The sequence below is a fragment of the Euwallacea similis genome, chromosome 4, assembly GCF_039881205.1.
Source record: "Euwallacea similis isolate ESF13 chromosome 4, ESF131.1, whole genome shotgun sequence".
Taxonomy (NCBI): domain Eukaryota; kingdom Metazoa; phylum Arthropoda; class Insecta; order Coleoptera; family Curculionidae; genus Euwallacea; species Euwallacea similis.
Genome location: NC_089612.1, coordinates 1,873,457 through 1,894,967, shown reverse-complemented (window position 1 = coordinate 1,894,967; position 21,511 = coordinate 1,873,457). Strand labels below are relative to the sequence as shown.

Here is a 21,511-nt window from a genome sequence, read left to right as displayed (position 1 = left end):
AGGGTTAATGCGACACTTCCATGTAATTGTTAATATGCATGTGATGCCACTGAATTTTTAGAGTGACGTTCTTGAAATTTTGTTAAGATTATTTGGTCTGGAAGGGTGAAGAATTGTGATGGAGGTAAAACAAAAGAAAGTCAAGAGGTTTTCGTTGAGACGTTTAATACCGAACTAAACTCATTTTGTCGGTTATCCAAAGAACGTTTTTTTTATCATCAAAAATGGCCACTCAGCAGTTGACTTAATCGCACAACTGCTTTGGCAGTCTCCTCATTAAAGATGAAGGAACATAAACTATTATTATTTTTGTTCAAGAGCTTACGCTATTTCAACAAATTTCCCTTAATAAAAAAAATATTTTCTTGAAGGTAAATCAGGAATTACGCCAGGAACGTGCTTAGTATAATGTTCTACATTAACATGACAAGTGCATTGAAAATTGTGGATTAATTTTAGGACAATATGCATAAATTAAATTTGGGATGAAAAAACTACGAGTACTCGCAGTGCATAAGTGCTTTTTTCTGATGCAGATTCCATTAATGCATATTGATCTAAAGTTATTTAGAATTTTTGAGATGTGACTCTATTGAGACGTCTCGTGTATATTTTTACTGAGCAGAGCTTCTGATAATTTTTAGGAGCCAGTTCCTCTTGTAAATTCGACAAATTAAAAATATCACCTTTAAATGTTTTAATAAATTCTGGCAGTTTACACCAACGTTTTGCACTGAATTTGAGAAGTCCCAAAATCCGAAAACTTTCAGATGATGAAATTTTCCTTCAAAACATCCTCTACAACACTTCAACTTTAGTGCTTGAGTGAAAACTTACATCTAAACTGTATCTTATCCAGACTACTTATAACTCCTCAAAAATTTCATACTTACGAATTTCATTGAAGTAGAATGGAAACTCTCCCGGAATGGAACAATTCAACCTGGCTTTTAAATATGTAACCCAATTCTGGGTTAAAATATTCCTCCCTCCCGTGTCTCTCTTGCAGACACGTGCCACCCTACTATAGACGCTCTTCCCACAATTAATGTACTCAACTGCGGTTTCCCTGAAGAAAAACAGGACGAATTCTCCGATGTCAAAGGACCCCACGAAGTTCGGTTCTGAAAGGGAAAAACGAATAATTACATCCTTACTTTTAGTGCAGGTACCTCTGGCAAATAATATGCATGCAAATTGTTCCATAAAAAATGGAAATTAGGGAATTATATTAGAAATTCTGGAAGAAAATGGCGAAACACTGGGAGGGCAACACCTGTTAGATGAGTCTAATTACGCCTAACGGATGTGACTCCTTAACCGTTAGTAGGATCGTTTAATAAACTTTTACGGAAGTAAGGAACATTAGGTTTTTTAATGGCCCTATTTCAGTTCCCAAGGGGCAAGGAAGTTGATATCTTCACGAGAGAAATCAGATGCGTCACTGTTTTAATACGGAGACATTTCTGCAAGAATTGAATTTACCCCATTACGTTGTTTTCCTACAATAATTATTGTCGAGCACTTCTAAGATTCGATCCAATTTAATCCGGTGAGTGTAATACTCCGTTTGTCCAAATTAGAAACGAGGTAGGTAGTTAAAATTAAATCCTTATTTCGTTAGAGGGATTACGAAATCTCTCGTATGAGAAAACTGCAGCTGTATTGAATTAACCTTCCCTTTGCGACATAAGCCATATTATCAGAGGGTATAAGGGAGCTGTGTTCATATTTAACCCCCCTTCGCAGGATTATATACCAGTGTGTTGAATTTTTCCTTGATATTTTAAACTTTCAACACTGTTCCCTGTCAAATTCCATCGCATTTAAATAACATAATTTAACAATTTATCGCTCGGTTGGACGTTTCGAAAAAAACGTACTTTAATCCAGAACAAAACGCATAATCGCGTTAAACGAATTCACTGTCAGGCCTCTCTGAAATGTACATTTTCCACGATCAGTTAAGCAGTAAATTTGTTAAATCCATTAGTATTTTTTCAATGGGGAAAATTCTATTGCAGAATTTCGATTTTTTCCTTAAAATTGGAAGCAGAGAATTAGTTCGAGTTTATCTTAAAAAATGCTATATGAAGAGTTTAGAAATTAAAAAAACATTAGAAAAACATCGAGATTTGGGGTACGAATTTAAGTAAATTCAAAGACACACGAGCAGTTGCGCGTTTCTGAAGATGAAAGGGAACATACTGGAGAAGTAAACATATCAGATTGAAGATATGAAGTGTTTTCTTCAAATGGATTTACTGATTTTTAAGAATTCTCTGAAAAAACATTTTTTTTTTAGTAAAGTTGCAAATTTCACTGGAAATTTCAGCTTCAGTATCCATTTTTGAAGGAAATGTTTTAAATTGTTGGATCTATGTAAATAGTGCTCGGACTACAAATTCAACTGGAGTGAATTCTCCGCACACCTCTGGAAATATGTGGAAGAATGCTTCTTTTTTTCATTCCCTCTTTTTATTTATCTCTGAAACGAAGATTTCTTGAACAAAATCGTGTACATTATCTACCCTGACTACAAAATTTCTGATGATATGTTTTTGAGAATTCTTCTGCGTTTGGATTTTTTTTATTATCAGTTTCTATCACTCCGTTTGTAGTTTTGTGGATCAAAAGTTTGCAAAGGACACGTGGCAAATTGAAATTATGTGTCGTGATTTCGTAGAGAAAAAATCAAAATTTCTAAAATTCAAATAAAAAATTTAGATAAAAATGTAGAAAAAAAACGTGTTTAATCAATTCTAGAAAGTTTTCGAGTACTAGAAAAATAATATAGAAGTTCCAAACCTAGCGAAACCAGTTTTCTAAAAAAATCAGAAAATATAACAACCTGAAAGGTCTCATTATTCGAAAATCAATAAAAATGGTTGCAGGAAAGTATTTTAATGAATTCTCCCTTATAATTGGTAGGTTTATCATATTTAATAATATGTAGCTGTCTTATGAAGAGAAAACGGATTTTCTAACCTAAATCGTGCTAAAAGGTCTCATTAAAAAGCATTAGAACGGTAGTTTTATTACTACTTTATATTACCGGGAAACTAAGAGAAATTGGTATTTATTATTTATCAAAAAGTGGGGTGTTAGCGGTAAAACTGATAAAAATAGATGGAAAAGTGTATTAGTGAAATGTTAGTCATAGTCTTTATATTCAAAATACCCAGTAATAATAAATTTATATGAGAAAGTAATTTTCTTTGTCTTCCTTTCTTATACGATTATGAAGCTCTTCATATTTAGTGCCTTCAATTCCCGGAATGAATGCTGAATACCAAATAAACCCCCAAATAACTATTACATCAAGGACCGACGGTCAATAGGCTAATTCCTAACCCCTCCTTGTCGACGGACATCTCGCATATTAGTTGACGATTTCTCCTCCAACTTTCGGGACAAATAAGTCATATCTCTCTCATATGACGACCCTCCGGTATAATGGCATATTTCCTACGTCTTTCATTTTTGTGGATGCGAAGAGTGCACGGTTTCGCTAATGAGAGGCCATTCCGTTATTACACGTTACAGGCAGTCCGAGTTTATTAAACGAGCCCTGGGACGTGCCCCGACTCTTCATCGGGTTATTAGGAAAAATTGCGAAATGTTTATGTTTGCTCTCAACGTAATTATGATATTGAATTTTTCAACACGATGTTTTTGGATATTCCCCACTCAAGATGTAATACCAAAATCTCGAGTGACAAAATACAAGTCCTCCATTAACGATTATTACCTCTCGCCTCCGACCTTATTAAGGTAATTTCATGATAGAGCCTTCATAAAATATTTTATTAGTAAAGTGAAAGCTTCTTATCGCAACTATAAAAGCCTAATTACGCCATTACTTCTTCCCTTTTTTGCGTCAATGTAAGACAAATAAGAAAATCTCTCGCATCAAAACTGGGATACGAGGAGCATATTTTCCGAGCAAAAGTGTGAGTAAACAGAAACATTAAAATTTCATCTCGCTCCAATTTAGTTCTCGTGAAATTGGCTTAGTGGAGAATGAATTTGCATTTTTATAACACCGATTATCTGCGTAATATGCACATCAACAAGAAAAGTTCTCTAGTTGAATAATAACAGTAATACTCACTATCCAGCCACTTGGAATCGTATTTCAACGTCCTTTTGAAGTTGTACTCTTTCTTTCCGGTGGTTAAATTATGCAGATTGGTTCGAAAAATTACGGTGTCAGCTTTTGTAAACTCGGCATTAGTCCCTGAAAATTTAATGTCGACTAAGCTATTGGATAATCAAAAATTAATATCGAGATGACCTACAAATCACTACCGCATGCAAAGCTTTAGTTCTATTAATAATTCCAGTGTGGCTTACCGGAGTATAATCCAGGTAAATCGCCTGGATTTCCATGTTCCACCCATACAGCCGTAGAATTGTCTGTAGGATCGTAGGGGCATTTGGCAATGCCCATGCCGATGCCATGGACGAAGACGTTTCGACTGAGGTGTGTCAAGTTTGCCTAGAAAGAAGGATTAGCTGTGAATTTTTAATAAATTTCGATGGTTGAAAATGTCATGCTGAGTAGACCTTAAAAAAATAAAATTCAAGAACAACACGCTCTTTAAGGTATTTTTTAAGTCTACAAGTGAAGCTATAACAAATGGGTATGCGACTGATTAGAAGGGCTCGATAAGAGGCTGAAGGCCTCTTCAGAAAATTCGAAACCTAGAAGGTGTTGTCCAAAAATCAGGGTAATACTGAGGTGAATATAAGTGAAAAACTAAATCAACAAGAAAAAAGTCAGGTTTGTCCTAAAGACGTTGTACGAGTATACGATGAGGAAGCTGCACTACTGAGTTAGATGGCTCTATAAGAACCCAGTAAAACGTCTTAGAAAATTTGGACTCGTCTAAGATCTTTTGTTAGAAATCGGAATAGAAGTAAGACACAAATTTGAAAAAAAAATCAAGAAAAAAACAATGGAAATGTCCTTTGGAAGTCTTCACTTCACGCTGTTGTAACAAGATACGCTACCGAAGCAATTTTGCATAAGGACATAAAAACTCCTTCAGAAACCTTGGGTGCTTTAAATTTTTGTACCTAAAAATTAGTGTGGTATTATGTAGAATTTAAATGAAAAGAAAATTCGCAAAAAGCTGTGTTTAAAGGCCCTTTTTTGAGGTCTTAAGAGTGACGCTTTGATGAAAAAGCTAGGTACGCCATTTAGGCATGTAGATTTATAGACCTGAAAGCTCTCGCGGAAAATTGTAATATCCGAATCCTTTTGCTATAAATCAGAGTTATAGTCACTTAAATTTGAAAAAAAATTACGAAGAAAACACTGTAAACCGCTCTATCCTAAAGTATTCTCGTGGCATTGTGATAAATATGAACTACGCTAATTAGCGGGATTTAAGCACTTGAAGCATATTTTGATTTTTCAGATTTTCGTAGAAATCAGCGTTGAACTGAGTATTATTTAAATTGACAAAAATACATTTCCTGAGGTCTTTCCTTCAACTTCAATTTCATGTGACACCATGATGAACAAGCTACGTCACTGAATTGTAAGATTAAAAAACCTCAATGCTCTTCTAAAAAAATCGAATTTTTGAAAATTTTCGTGCTAAACAGGGTCGTCTTACATAGGACTTAAATTGAAAGAAAATAAACAACGAAACATAATCTAAAGCCATTTAAAAAATTTTTAAGTAACACTGTGATGAACAGACTACGTTACTATGTTAGAAGAATTTGAGAATCTAAAAAATGTTCGATCTTTTTCTTCAAATCAGTGCCGTACTGAAAGGGTCTTAAATTTATAAAGTGAAAAAGAAAACACTTTCCCGCATGAAACTATTAAAAGCCTTCATGTGGTAATCTGATGAAAAGTGGCGGTTGCATAATCTGCCACAATTTGAATTATTGGTTACATATATATTTCTATAGGAAAGATTTTGTACAGTTTAATGCTCGGAGATTCCTTTAGAAAATAGGTAATTTGAATCAGTATTTTTTTCAAACTAGTGACGTAGTGAAAAAGGGTTCTAAAAACAAAACATGTAAATTTCATTTAGAGAATAAATTTCACTATACTGGATTTTGTGAAAAAGATCAAGACCCTCCTATGCCACTGGTCTTGCATATTTCCAGCGTTCTTATTTTCCAAAAGACAGTAGTATTTGCAGTAGTATTTCTTGCTCCCTAACTGTTACAGTTACGGAGCAAGAAAAAATAGAAAGTTCAATTGAATATTTTTTTGTATCACAGGTTTTGTTTTTCTCTTCTAGTTTGTCTCTCAGAGGTGTGTTGAGAGACAAATAACTTCAGCTATATTTGACTTTTCCTTCTACGAACTTTTTTAGCTTTCTCCTAGATTCAAATTTAATAGCTGTCGCATATAATAATTTACGAAAGAAATCAGGTTCCATCTGCAGAGATGATGAATAATGGAGCACTACTCTATACGCAGAGTAGATAAGAGCTATACAGAACTCCTTATAAATGCAATAGCAAACCACGAGTGCGATAAGACATTTCCGTTCACTCCTCGTAAGACCTATGTTAAATATGCAAAGCTGCATTACTGATCATGCTTGGCAAATGTGACTTTCTGGCCCATAAATTCTCCATTTACAGTTGATTTCTGGTATCTCGAATAACCTCCAAAATCGTTTTTGCTGTATTTTGCGACGTAAGTACAATTTAGCAGAAATGGCCTCAACGGAGATGTGTGAGTTTTAGTAATAAAATATACTTGAAGTAAGAAAAAAATGAGTAATTTTGTAAAGAATCTTTAGACATCGAAAACTGATGTCTGAAGTTTTGGAATATGAATAATATATAAAACCACTTTTTGAATTTTACTTGTTTTCCGAATCAAAAAGCCTTCGATGATACATCTACAGAGACGTAGCAAATTTACTAAGTAAACTATTTTTTTGCATTATACTTTACAGCTTTGGATGTTCTCTATGGTGAGATCCACCGAGTTTGTTTACTTTATAGTTTTAGAAATTCCTTTTTCTTGGGCTAGTACGTTTCCGAATTTCGAGTATTGTAAGTGCTCTTAAGTTGTTTAAAACCGGTGCTGTAGGAGGTCTTTTAAGTCAGATTTTGTTGTTTTACAATTTATCAAGTTTACAAACCCTTTACATTGGCATTGTATTTGGGCTAATCAAATGAGGAACTTTCGATTTTGAAATTAAATGTTTGAAACCAAACATTTTCATCCTTTCCATTTCATTTTCCATGTTTAATACATTTAATTTTCCAGGGTAAAACCTTGGACAATTAGTGCATGCAAATTTGCTATTTCACACGTTTCCAGCTTTAGGAAACCCCTCAAAATGCCACTGTTTTGGAAAATAGAGTGTCGAACGGTTTTGAAGTGAAATCTGCGGGTGTTAAAACTACATAAAATCATTCGAGTAGCGGGGTCAAATACCTCTATTAAATCCAGGAAAAATGGTGTATTGAAATTTTGAATTTGTCATTTTACAACATTTAGAAAGTTCCATCTGTATTAAAACTTTGCTGAATCAGGTAGCGTAGCACGTTTTAAATGCTTTCTTAAAACAACATTCGCCATTACGTTTTGGAACATAGAGCGCAAAATTTTTCAGCTTTGAATGGATTTATTTGAGTATTAAAATATGTAAAACCAGTAGCGTAGCAAGTCTCTAGGGGGCTTATATCGAAATAAAACGTATTTCTTTTTTATATTTTTAGAGTTCCTCTCTGACATTTACTTTTTCTCGCACTCTTGTTGATTTTATACACCAATTCACAAAGCGTGAAAATCTGTAAAAAATGGTGACAAATCCAACTCTTCTTGCATTTCATATTAGAATTCTGCCTCAATGCGCTACTGAATTTTCAATATCACGAATTAAATTCTTGACTTTTTACATACAGTAGCGTAGCAAATTCTTAACAGACATCTGATTATAGTTTGACAAAAAATTTCGCGGTACCATTACAATTTACTATTATTAGAAGTACGGGTGCAAAATAAGAAATCTTGATTATCAAATGGAATTTTTCACATAATGAATTTATCTAAAAGGCAGCGGTGTGCTTAAAATCTGACTAAAATTATATTATGTGTAGTTGTAATTTCGTTTTAATAGTCTCTCAAAGACTACTATCGCATATTTAGAGGAATAAAGGAACACATTAATTTTGCATAACCTTCGGGCCCGTAAAGTGAGAGGTGCGCCAATGATGTGTAGCAAGCACATGAAAGCATTCCTCAGTGTCGAAAATGGGGTTTGATAAGTTTGAGGTCCAGTTTAGTAAGCCCCTGATTTTCTGACGTTATTAAAATAAAAAAGTACTTTTGCATGGAGTAATTTTCTATTCTTAAAAACCTAAGAAAACTTAGTGACGTACTTAGTTAATTATCAGATGGAATATGACTTTCCTGAATTTGAGTTTCTAGAGAGGCAAATTAAGACATCAAATACATTTCCAGCGATTTTGGTATATTTTCGCAGCAACTGGAAACATAATTAACAACTAAAATGTTTTTAATTAACAGAACCGTTTTTATTTTGTCCCGTTGAAGTGTCAATGAATGAAAGTTTTAAGCGTCGGCAAATAATGTTTTCAATTTCAAGTTTTACGTTCGGATAATCAGCGGAGTTGTTCAGCGGAGCTCTAATCGGATTAAGAAATAAATAGAGTTGTGACAGAGTAATTAAAAATTCATTTCTCATATTATAAAACACTTACATTTATCACCCAGTCCTTGGGGTTGTGCGCGTTTGTCCCGCAAACGTACAGCCGATCTCCATTTCCCATAGATTGGATCACTCTTATGTGGTTTCTGCAGTCGAAGTGCTGCAAAAGAAGCAAAAAATTGGTATAATAATGCACAATACTAAACAACTTAATTATTGAGAGTTAAACATATACGTTATAGGTGACTGAGTAAAAACAATGACCGGATTTGAATTGAATCCTATCAATGTCTAGTGATCTTTTAGAGGCAGCATTTGGTCCCTTATGAAGTTTACTGAAGCGTAAAATTACGATTTACTTCTTAATAAACTCACAACATGGTTCATTTCAGAGGGCTTAAAGGTCATTAATAAAATAAACCGATACATTCCCCAGTTGATGTTAATTCTTCCTAAGTGGAGGGTCCCCAAAACCCAGAAGTTTCGATCTCGCATTTGCTCTTTAGCACTTTGACAAGTTATCAGTAATTTGCTGTAGCGAACTCCTTTCATCTAATCCTCTCATGTCGCAGGGGAGAGTGTCGAGTTTCATATTTCCCTTAAACTCTTGTCGCATTTAATAAACCTTGAAAATCATCGGCTATCGTTTGGCAAAAGGGGAAATATATCTTGTAAAAGTTCCCGGATATTGTCCGAGATAAGGATAAGATAATAAAGTGCGGCTGATTTATTGGACCACCTAGTAGATCCAGAATAGCCGTTAACCCCCAGTCGCGTAGATATTCCGGCGGAATCGATTCCCCAAGGGAGCAACTTCTTACAAGCTCGAAGAAGTTAACTTTTCCCCGGAAGGGCTAGAGTTGTCGATCGTCGTTGAAATTGGCGAATTACACGCCGCTGACCGCTGGGACCACTCTTTCGCTATTGGCAGCCTGGTTAAAGGAACTGGATTTTTGTTGAGAAATATTGTTACGAAGACACCGAAAGGGCCCTGAAGAGGGGAAAGCTTAAACTTCCTTTAATCGCTTTTATGGGAATGTTGAACGGGGTTCGAAAAACGCCCTGAAATAGTTAATGAAGATAATTAAAAAAAATTAGAGAAAAATTCGTATTGAGACCTATGAAACAGACAAAATGTTTGCAAAATCTTACTGATTCTGATAGTTTTATTTTCCATTGATGCAGACTGTGTTAACATAATACTGATTTTACTAAAGTTGTCAAGATCATTTTTTAATTATTATATTGTATTATTTCCTCACCACCAGCAGCTACCAGTCAGGGACGCTCTAAAAGAGGTATCTATAAATGATAATAAGAAATATACTTGAAACATTTTAAAAACTTAGTTTTGTCGTGTTCTAAACCCATTGCGCTATTGATTTTAATACGCTTTTACAGCGGAAAAATAGTTCTTCAAGCTTTGCGGTTTAATCTGGAAAAATCATGGGCGTACGGCAAATGTGAAATAAAAATATTTTTCAAGTTTTATTGAATTTTGAAATTTTTATTTTGTCCTGATGTGGTCTGTTACGTCACTGATTTTAACGTAGCTTCATAGAGCAAACATTGTTCTTTAAGTTTTGCATTTCGTCACTTAATTAGTGGCGTACTCATTCAGGGGCGAACTGAAGAGGTATTTACAACTGCGACACAGAAAGATATTTGCATAATTTTATCGAGTTTGAAGCTTCCATTTTGTCATATTACCGACTTGTTGCGCCACTGATTTTAATAGGGTTTGAAAGCCCGTAGACCGTTCTTCAAGTTCGTTATTTCGTCACTTTATTAATCAATGCAAAAGGTCACATTTAGAGGTAGTGGGGGGGGGGGGGGGGGGGGAAGATGTACCTTTAACTGCAAATCAGAACCTGAAATAACTTATGAGATAGTGCCCCACGATGTTCAAGAGGCAAATTTTTTAAACTGAATAATCCCTAAAAACGATTGTATTCCTATCCAAGCCTTTTTCGTCCCTCTCTTTGAAAAGAACTAACGATATTGCCTTAAAATCACTGGCGCGTCACAACGTTCTACTGGCAAACGTTTATAATTGAGAATTCCTTCAAAATAAGAAGATGCACCTGGGTCAAAAAACTACCCTCAACCAGCACAACGAGAACAAACGAGCCCTGTGCAAGCCAGACTGCTTTATGGTGTTATAATAAGGGCTAATTAAAAGTTGGAAAAGCCGCATCGCTCTATAATTACAAATAATTTTACTCCGGCGTGTTCCGTGAAAGTTTCGGCCAAAGCAAAGTTGGCAAAAGTTCTATCGCACACCTGCTTTTACCTCACTAGTAGTATTATATAAACATTATAAATAGATTAAATTATTTCGGCCCGCTACGAAGTTGCCGAGAATGTTGGTTTTAATTTGCCTCCCTAACAGTGACTAGAGGTGGAATGTGGAAAGAGGGCAATATTTTCCAAAGAATGGAAATGTGGGTGAATGTCAAGTTTCCAGTACTTCTCTCGATAACTTTGACAAGGTTGACAAGTATTAAAAGATTCAAGTGTGAACTTGACTTATTCTTAACTTTTTTAATTATCTTATTAATTAATAACTTATATGTATATAATGTGTAATGAATCAGTTTTTTTTCATTCGGTCTGTTTTCCGAGTACGAAGGAGAATTAAATTTTCGAACCACTTTGCACTTTATACGTTAAGTGGAACGATTTGGGGCTGAATTCTAATTTACACCTCGTATCGACTGCTTTTGAAGTGCATGTATGTAATGGAAGAGTCTCTCATCTCTGTACGTCCTACTTTATACGACACCAGCATAATACTTGGTCGCGCTAGAAAAATTGAAAAGTAGGTTCATATCCTTGGAGATCGGAAATTTTTGTTGCTGGAATCGAGTTTAAATAATTTAAAATGTGAAGTTTAAGGGATTAAGAAATTATCCTAGAAAGTACGTCCAAGTCCTTTTGGCGAACAGTCCTCAAATTTCCATATACACCTATATTTGACAGACACAAAGTTTGGTTCAACTTCTTTCGAGTCTTCGTCGTTTCATTCGTTTATTTGCATTTAATTATATCTTCCGTTCTTTAGTGTATTTATCACCTCAGTATTAACAATTTGCTTAGATATTTCCCATTCTGCATCTTTTTCTTTTTGTATCTTGGCATTTAAATGCATCAGCTTCTTCGCAATATTCCTCCTTTAACTGGGCTTATACAGAATGAATTCTTTCCTTATTATTATCAATTCATCTATGTTGTTCTTTTATTTTCTTCATCTCTCTCAATTTCTTCTTCTATCTCGGTATAATCTGTTTCGTTCATAGTATTGCGTCTGTATGATGACCTGCAAAATCTTCCCAGCTCCTTCCAAGCCTTCAAAATAAATGACCCTACAGAAACGTACATACTGTCTAATTAGCTCATGTCATCCATGATTATTCAACTTTTTCTGAAATCTTTCTATTTCTTTCTTCCAGCTTAGTTTAAATTCTTGTTTTGATATTTATATCTGGTCTTTTTCTTTGACCTTTCATTCTCTTTTCATCACTCTTCTTCCTTTCTTTCTTTCCTATTTTTTCTGCAAAATAACTTCCTTGGGTGTTCCTTATTTGATTGACGAAAATTCGAAAATTAGTAAAAATCAAATTGTAGACAATATGGAAATTTACAGAAGGGGTTCAAAGTACATATATCATTTAATATTCGAAAATTTTGAAGAAATCTTGGTTTGGGGATATACTTAGAAACTGAATGGGGATCTTTAAATTGAAAACCAACTTTAATTTCTGGAATTCGAGAAGATATGTAATAAACGAATTAGCTGATTTATAGAATACTTGAAGAGATATAGTACATAACAATATCTTCAAATTCTAGAGGCTTTTATAAATTTGTTGTCAATACTGTCGTATTTAAAAGAACGTTATGTTCAAGTTAATTTGGGTTAGCTTTAGTTTAATTTTGGTTGCATCCGAAACTTGTTTTCATTTCAAGTTTCGTATAGTTTACAAATACACAATATGTTCTTTCAGTCACCTTTTCTTGATCTTCTCAGTGCCTTTCTGTTATTCTGAAGTTTCTTTCTCTGCTTTTATCGCTGATCATACATGCTTCACTCCCAAATTTATTTTTTTTCCGGATTCTTCTAGTTGTCTTGTAATTACTCAGCTTCATTTTGCTTTTTCGTCCCTACTTTTCATTTTCAATGTAATGTCTCTTTTTCTACAGGGAGTTTTTCAGACACATTTCCTTGAACTGAGAGCTAAAAAAAATATCTATCATTTAAGCAAAACTTTTTTCCAGAATTTTTCTTTCCTATATCCTCTGATTAATGAGATTCGGTATTTATGGCCTTCAACACATCACATTTTGTACTTTTGACAACCAGTCCATATTTGGTTCAGCTTAACTTTGTTAATCCGCGTGTATCCATATATACGTCTGATTAAAAAAGGATCCGCTGATGAAAGTAATCCAAAATCGTCATATTGTATGTATTCCCATTGAACTGGGTTGGAGGAATGAAGGATCAAAACCAAAACGCGAAAAAACGTTCCGTATATCGAATCTGTAATTATTGTAGATTTAGAATTACAGGAATTAAATGAAAAAAATTGTGAAATTTATTGTTGCTCTTCTGTGCCTTCGTATGGACAAAACCTCGACGTTTTTCATGAATTTATTTATATTTGTGTTGTATCACATATATTGTTCTTTGATTCTTGATTAATTTTGAATTGTTTTTCGAATAGAACTTTATTTTTAAATGTTCGATTTATATTTTTCATCTATACCTTGCTTTTGCATTTTCCTTTTACTCCCGGATTTTTGCTCGTTCGTTAGATTTCCCTCATGGTCCTTCTTTACTCGGTTGGAAGGCCGGAAAGTTTCGAACGGAAGGAGAGAACTAATTTACCAACCAGAAGTAACCCAAGCCAGATTTTAGCTCATAAACAGTTAAACCAACGATCAAATATTCAGAAAGACTTTAGAGGCAAAAATCCTGGAGTGCATGTTCGCGTTCCCGATATAATTAGCCGGAGCACCATCAAGCTAAGTGGTTGTAATTGGGAAACGAGCCTCTTCACTCCATTTGGCCGCGTTTCGGGATTTCAAATTAATATCGGCCCCTTTTATCTCTTCATGTTAAAATTTTGAGAATTAATTCCCTATGATGGGCGAGTTTTATTTATACGTCCATTTTGTCGGGGATCAATTACTTCTGGATAAGATAAAAGCATTAAATAACCAATGGAAAATGCATTGCGCTGGCAAATGAAACATTAAAAGTAATTAATAAATGATGACTATAAAACAGGCTGTCGATTTTTGAGAATTTAGTGTTCTAAATTACACGAAAAGCGCATTTGGTTTATTTGATTTGTAAATACTAATTCGGATGGCTTTGCAGCCAGTTCATCCGATATTTGCAGCTGCCATAATACGCCTGTGTAAGCGGACCTATTTGAAGGGATTGCGGCTGCAATATAGAATTACCTGTACTAGCGTCCACTTGAACAGATAATTAAATCAGCGAAAATTGATATCAGGAAGAAATTCCATATTCCTGCACACATTTCCCCGTTTGGCGCAAAAATCAGCTAAAAAGAGTTAGTTTCAACCCCATTAAACTTACCGTATATCTAATTTAATCTGGCGCAGCGTGAATCCAAAACCTGAACATGAAAAGTTATCCAGTTATCCACTTGTTCTATAAATTTTAACTTGTAACGTGACAGTTTTACATACTACCTATTTTATATTCCGGATAACTTTATACGGAACCGCGGCGCAGTCCATACACATGCATGCATTTTACCAAATTGGATACAAATCAGCATTAGTATTATTTATAATGCCAAAGTTGGAAACTGTTTGAATTCACTAGAGCGAACCGTTAAATAAATGCCGGATCCTTATTAGTTCTATTCTAGACGCTGGATCACTCTCGAGTTCCTCTATGGCAATAATGGAAAATTTTCATTTGGTAAAAGCTTGGCTGATTTACATATTTATAGAAAAATGAAGATAAACAGTTATGCTTTCTTTCCCCCCTATAGATGTCACAAATCCCGACATGTGTACGTCTGGAACAAAGGAGCTGGTATATTTTTTAAAATGCAATTGCTTCTCTTGCTCTATCACGAATACAAATATTTCATGTGTTCTTGGAAGGGAAACGTTGAAGGACTTGACACGTGTGTCTGCCTGGGAATTGTGTTTCAGGAAGTCTTGTGACGTACCTGTATGGTAAGTTTGCCTTAGAGGCACATTGATGGATGGTTTTTCACTTTGGAAGTCTCTAGTAGTTCTGAATCGAAAGGATAAATAGGTTATGTACGTAAGGCATCAATGCAAATGTGGATTTTTACGAAAATAGAGATTTTTGTTTTTATTCAATAAAAAAATAGATCATACGCTTTTCTACAAATCTAATCTTTCTATAAATTTAGTATCTCTACGACGTATGGAAGTCATCCTCCAACTGGAATGCTTTAACGGTTGCTCGCAATGTTTCCTCTTGAGAAGCGAGCACCGCATTCCAATCATTATCTTGATTCATATCGACAGGATGCGGTTGAGGTTCTGTTACATCAAAAGAGTCCAGTTTTTCCAGATTTGACCGATGTGCCGGCTGTATGTTGAATCTCGACCGCAGCCTATCCGATGAGCCTGATGATCTTTCCATTAATACGCGAACCAGTTCAAGTTGCTGTAACACCTGTTCTACATCAAAACGACGAGATTTTGCTCGACGATGAAACTTGACGTTCCTTACTGGCTAATTGAGATCTTGTAAATTTGAGGTCCCAGTTTGGGTTTGCAAAGGCGTGCAAAGAAGTGCATGTGTGGCATCTAAAAATACACACCCCACGAAAACTATCTCATCACTAAAATTTATCAATATTTTTACCATGTTAAATTTTTTGTGACAGGTTTTTGCATGTTTTCTGAATAGACCATCCTTCACCGATAAGTTACAGTAAAAAAACATATCGTTTTTGTTTATTTACTTTTTTTACTAGAATAAACGTTGAGAGGCACTGATTTGCAATATAAGATTTTATTCCGTATTTTTTGCCGTGAAATTTATTTATGGTAATTAAAATTGTGTCCTAACTTTATTAATTATGGCTGCTCCACAACGTTTAACACGTCATTTGACCGATGAGGAAGTCGTTAGAGTTACTGACCTAGTAGAAGAGGGGAGAAATCAAAGATACGTGGTAAATTTAATGGGTGTACAACAGAGCGTTCAAGAGCTGTTCAAAGATATAGAGAAACCGGAGAGTGTTCTAGAAGAAAAGGACAAGGTCGTAGGAGAACTACAAGTGTGGATGGTCGTTTTTTACAAGTTTTTGGCCTTAAGAACTCGACATTGCACTGTTCAGATGCTCCAAAATGAACTCTTAGCTGCTCGAAATATACAGATTTGTGTGTAAACCAGAAGAAATCCAGAGCACTACATGCGAGCAATGGTTCAAGGTAATGGCCCACGTTTTATCAGAAAACATCGAGTTTGCCGCTTACAGTTTGCTAAAAAGCATACTGGATGGGGTCTGGGAGAACGGTCCAATATTCTCTTTACAGATGAGTGTAGATTTAGTTTGTATTCTTCGGACAGGTGCATGTCAGTGTGCCGAAGGCCGGGAGAGCAGTATTATCAATGCAACTCTTGAGAACAGAAAAGTTATGGAGGTAGGACAATAATGGTATGGGGCGGAATTTCTTATCATGGACGAACAGAGTTGGTGGGTGTTGATGACGGCAGAATGACGGCCAATCGATAAATAAGGGATATCCTAGAACCCCATGTTTTTCATATGGGCCTTTTATTGGCGACAATTGTATGTTAATGCGCGATAATGCAAGACCACACACTGCTAAGATAGTACGAGATTATCTTGAAGAAGTAAATGTTGCTACATTAAACTGGCCAGCTTACAGCCCAGACCTTCATTCAATGGAGCATCAATGGAACCGTATAGGCTGGAAGATACAGCACCATCAGGCGTCATTTATAACCATTAATGACCTTCAACGTGAAATAAACGCAATTTGGTACAATTTGAAGCAAGTATACATCCATAGGCTTTTTGAAAGTTTACCAAGGTTAATGAAAGCTGTTGTGAAGGCAAGAGGGGGAAATGCAAGATACTAAAAACATATTGTATTGCAAATTTACAAAGAATTTAGTCTTTTTTTATAAATTTAATTACACTTGTAATAGACTTGGTTTTGATGCCTTTTTATTTACCTTCTATATGAAGGCGATTTTTTCACTTAAACTAACAAATTTTATAATTTATATGATTTTTAAAATATGTGAATAAAATAGAACTTGAAAAACCACAACATAAAATTTAATCTGACCGAAAACATTTCAAAATATAGGCGATGAGATAATTTTTGTGGCATGCCAATCTCAGCCGGCGATTTGTAGGTCGATTCACTGTGTAGTGTATAGTTGGACGCTGCGACAATGGAATCCGGATTATTTTTGGATTCGTCTAGGGCCTTCTAGACACTTAAATTCTTGACTGCATTTTCTGCAGGGTCACTGGACTGAAGCATTGCTGGTGGCGAATGAAAGTGAACTATGTCGAGCTCTGAGCACAGATGAGCAAACTCTAATCGAAGTAAAATGTGTAGTATTAGCGGTGACAATAACATGATCATTTTGAATATGGCGAAAGCTCAATCTTACTTCTTTGCGATTTGTGCAAGGTTAAGCAGTTAGGTATTAGTTGAACTGTGGACTGGCAGTGTTTAGAGTAGCTTTTGATATTGTTGTCTTGAATTTAATAAGTCGAATTTTTTGTGAATATAATTTCTCTACATGTTGAATTTCTCGCCAAATTGAGTACCAATATATCAACAATTCAATTAATTACGTTAAAAATTGAATTCCCCTATAAATTCGGTTTCGCGCCATAAATATAGTTTTTGTGTAAATTTAGTTTTTCTTCGAGAAATTTAGATTCGGGGTCAAAATGAAAACTATTAATACTGAGTACAACAGGAGAAGTTCTAAAGACCCTTTTACAAGTTCAGCTCCTTTCATCGTGACCCGCGAAGTGACGTGGTTGAATAAGAACTATACATATATTAGGGCAAGCTTATTGAAGTGAGATTTTAAATAACGTGATTCGGAGGAAGAACACACTGCATAAAATGTAGTTTTGGATTAAGAATGTTTAACTAACCTAAATTAAACAGAATTTAATAAACGAAAAAAGAGGACAGGACATTTCTGAAACTTGAAGGTATGATGTAGAGAAGTCCACAATAATTCTTCAAATCAAATCTTTTGATTGATTTGTATTCATGAAACTGCAAGATTTATTCACTTTGAAGTTTTGAGTGTAGTGATTTCTGACTAAATCCTGAATTTTATTGAAACAATTTGACAGGAATCCAAAAAGATTATCTTCTTCTCAATTTTGTGGTTTTGCAGAGGATATCTTCAGACCGCACATCTATCAGTTTCTAATTGAAAGGAAATTCTTCTGATTATAGTAAGTTGAATTTTCATAAATCTTGCGAAATATCGTAAATATTCTCATTGTGATGTTTATTTTGTGTATTGTCGCACGTTCCTGCACAATTTTTTATTTTTGCTTCTAGTCTAGTCTATTGCTGCTCTGTTATACTCCAAATTTCGTTTACATTTCAAATTTTGTTTTGCTGATTCCCCCATTTCTCTACTTTTTTTGGACAATTTAATCCAATAAGCCCAATTCCCGCCGTATGAATCTAAAGTAGTCATCCGACTTTCCCAAATAAGAAAACCCTTCAGAGGCCCGAAAAAACTTTTTTCTCAATCCTAAACGCTACCCTCAGGTTGTTTTATGTATAACATCTATCTAATATGGATATGCGGCAACTCCCTAGCCCATTCGCGCACTGTCGTAGATAACATACATATTCCAAAAGAGCTGGGAATAGCGGAGATGAGGAACGTGCACTAAATTAAATTTACCACTTCTCCTTTGCAATTTCGGCATTTTTTATCCGGATAGCTTGGTAGCTTCAGTTACCCATTGAAAAGCCGGCATTATAGGCTGTCAACGTGAAAGCTACCTACGAATTTTCTTACTAAAGGGGAAATACAAGTAGTTCGTTGATCACGCGATCCGGACATTAGAAACGTGTTATTGAGCCAATACGTCAAAATAGGCGTTTTTAGATCCTTAAATTTTATGCTCCCTCTCGGACAGCCGTTCTGACTTTCTTTCAGAGGGTGTGTCTCGACATATAAAAAATAGCAATAAACCAGAAAGTAATTATTTGTTATGCGTTTAAAATTAAATAATCAATATTCGGACCAACGCTTCTGGGAAAGTTTACATATTTCAATCCATGGCTCTGCAATCGGCTTTTTTCGCATTCAATCGGAAAAAAATAATTCACAATCATTGGTTACAGCTCATCAGGGTAAACGTAATCTCCTCCACACGTTATTTATTTTTAAAATTGATCCTTCAAGATGATCAATATCTATGTTCTGCGTTAATTGGACCTCCAATCAATCTGGAGAACCACAGATTGAATTTAATTTAAACCGGGATTACGGTGACCCAATTTGAATTGCAAATATTTTGTTAACTCTCAACTCAAGGTCTGGGAGGACAATTCAATGTCCGCGTTATTGCGGAGTGCATACAATCCTATCTTAGAGCACTGTATTATTCTATTATTGAACTAGTGTTATACTATGGTAATTGGCAATTCGTCTCTGATCTGATGGTTAATCCTGCAGCCGAAGAGTGTGATTTCCGGGATGGATAAATGTGTCGGGTCAAATTTTAGTGAGGAATCTGTAACTTTTCGGCTACACATTGATAAAAACTGATATGGTGGCCTTAAGGTTTTTTTTTTTTAATTTGATCAATTGATATTCTGGATAATGTATACATATAAATTTCCTGTCTTTTCCAACGGAAAAATGTTGTGGGGATATTACACTTTTCAGTTCCAAGTGCTAAAACCTGTTGAGCTCTAGATGCAAAAAAAAAACAGATTGAGGAATCCCTGAATTATCTGCAAATTTTTCAAAAATCAAATGATCTAATAATCCCTTAAACTTGCTTTCAATTATAAGATATTTCCCAACTTTTTGGAGTATTTCTGTAAGCCATTGGCTTAGGTTTTTCTTATTGTCAATTAAGACTTGATTCGCAAAAACTTCAGAGAACAAAATTAAAAACGTTGTTTATCCAAAACACAACAAAGCATTGTCACAGCCACTAAAATCTTGTTAAACAACTAAAAATTAGTTGCAAGTATTTACACTCTACAAATGTACAAATTTTACATCAAAGATAATTGGATAGAGGTTCCTTTTTCTTAGAAAAAATTGTGAGTGATTTTAACAAAGTCAAATATAAAAAATAAAGCTACAATCACACAGCAAACTCCATAGGCAAAGAAGTCTTCTTGCTCTTAGGAATTTTTATGTTTAAAAAAATGGAAGTCCAATAAACATTTTTCTAAAATAAAAAATAAAATAAAAATTCTGTCCTGGCTCCTGTCCATAAGAAATTAATTCAGTTTACTGTCAATAATATCGATCTAAAGACTTGCGTACATCATGTCGCCAAGGACTACTGAGGTGTCGAAGCCATAAAATTAATTTCAGAAATCACGTCAACCGCTACTAAACTGGCTTAATAGTTAACTCTAGAACGCAGTTCGTGAAGCGTAAACTAGATTTAAATTGTAGCTGTTTAATAATAACACAGCTACGAAACTTTGTCGTGGAAAATATTCGAGAGCTATGCAGCGTTGTGAGGTTTAATTTCAGCCTCAAGGAGCCGGGTCGAGGGCTGTTTAATTAAATCAGGAATACGTTGCCACGGGTCCTAATTCTACTAATTGTAAGAACAAAAACACTACTCGGGGTCTTTTTATTGTTTCAGATTTAATGAAAGGGAAGATACGATCTTTCGAGCGAGGACTTAACGCGCAAAAATAAAATAATACTGATTTAACTAAGGGACTTATTTATGCAAGACTAATGGTTTCAAACATAAAAGGGAACTGTTTAGTTTAGTGACTCTCGAGAGAGATTCTGTTCTACTGTAAACTTACCTCCGATTTTCCTTTAGATACGCAATTAGCTACGTTGGAAGGCTCCAAGTTGAGGGCGTCTCTCTGCAACAAAACCAATATTCAATAAACCGATAATTTCCAATTAAGCCCTATAAATAAATCGACATAAAATGATTTTAACTAGCGCAATGGTTTAATGACGCTATTAGGAAAAATAATGAGGGTGCAGCTTCGGTCCTCAAAACTGCTCTAAATTACATCGTTAGGATTTTTGCAAGATTTTAAATAGCGCACGTTTCGGCTCTCATTAATGTTTGCACTTTAATTAAACAGCCATAAACGGAATTTCATGTCAATAGATAATTCTTTTAATCAGATGTTTTACTAATTACATGCCTAGAAATGCACAGATTTAAAAGTGCTTTGTATTAACACATAATAATAGAGACTGATTTTCTGTGTGCCGGAACGATTCCGAACATCCGAGAATGATTCAGATATATACAATTTTAGGGAACTTTCAGCCTTACAAATTTGCCAGTCAAAAAAGTGTCATAATACGTTAATCATTTACAGAAAATATGTTACCCCTTCCTTGTCATAAAAGGCAGGGGAGTGCAACGCCTGGGAATTAAAACTGAAATACAGGGTGTTTAGAAAAGTTGGTACAAAACTTAAGGAGGTGAAAACCAAAAAAATAAAAAAGTTGTTATAAACATTGGTTCTACGGAGTACCGTTCCTGATATGGGGCCCTCCTCCAAAGGGGTCCTATAAATTGGATATTTTTTAAAATAACTTTCTTTCTGGTTAAGAT

General features: G+C 34.8%; 1 protein-coding gene across 2 annotated transcripts in view; it reads right to left on the bottom strand.

Moving 5' to 3' along the window:
* Positions 1–21,511, bottom strand: part of Sema2a (Semaphorin 2a) — a 310,532-nt gene that overhangs the window by 9,278 nt on the left and 279,743 nt on the right. For both annotated transcript variants that reach the window (XM_066389791.1, XM_066389790.1), the window contains 5 exons: positions 20,736–20,798; positions 8,719–8,826; positions 4,357–4,501; positions 4,115–4,240; positions 894–1,124 (listed from right to left, as the gene is read on the bottom strand). In XM_066389791.1, coding sequence (XP_066245888.1) covers positions 894–1,124; positions 4,115–4,240; positions 4,357–4,501; positions 8,719–8,826; positions 20,736–20,798 — 673 coding nt within the window. The remainder of the gene's footprint in view (positions 1–893; positions 1,125–4,114; positions 4,241–4,356; positions 4,502–8,718; positions 8,827–20,735; positions 20,799–21,511) is intronic.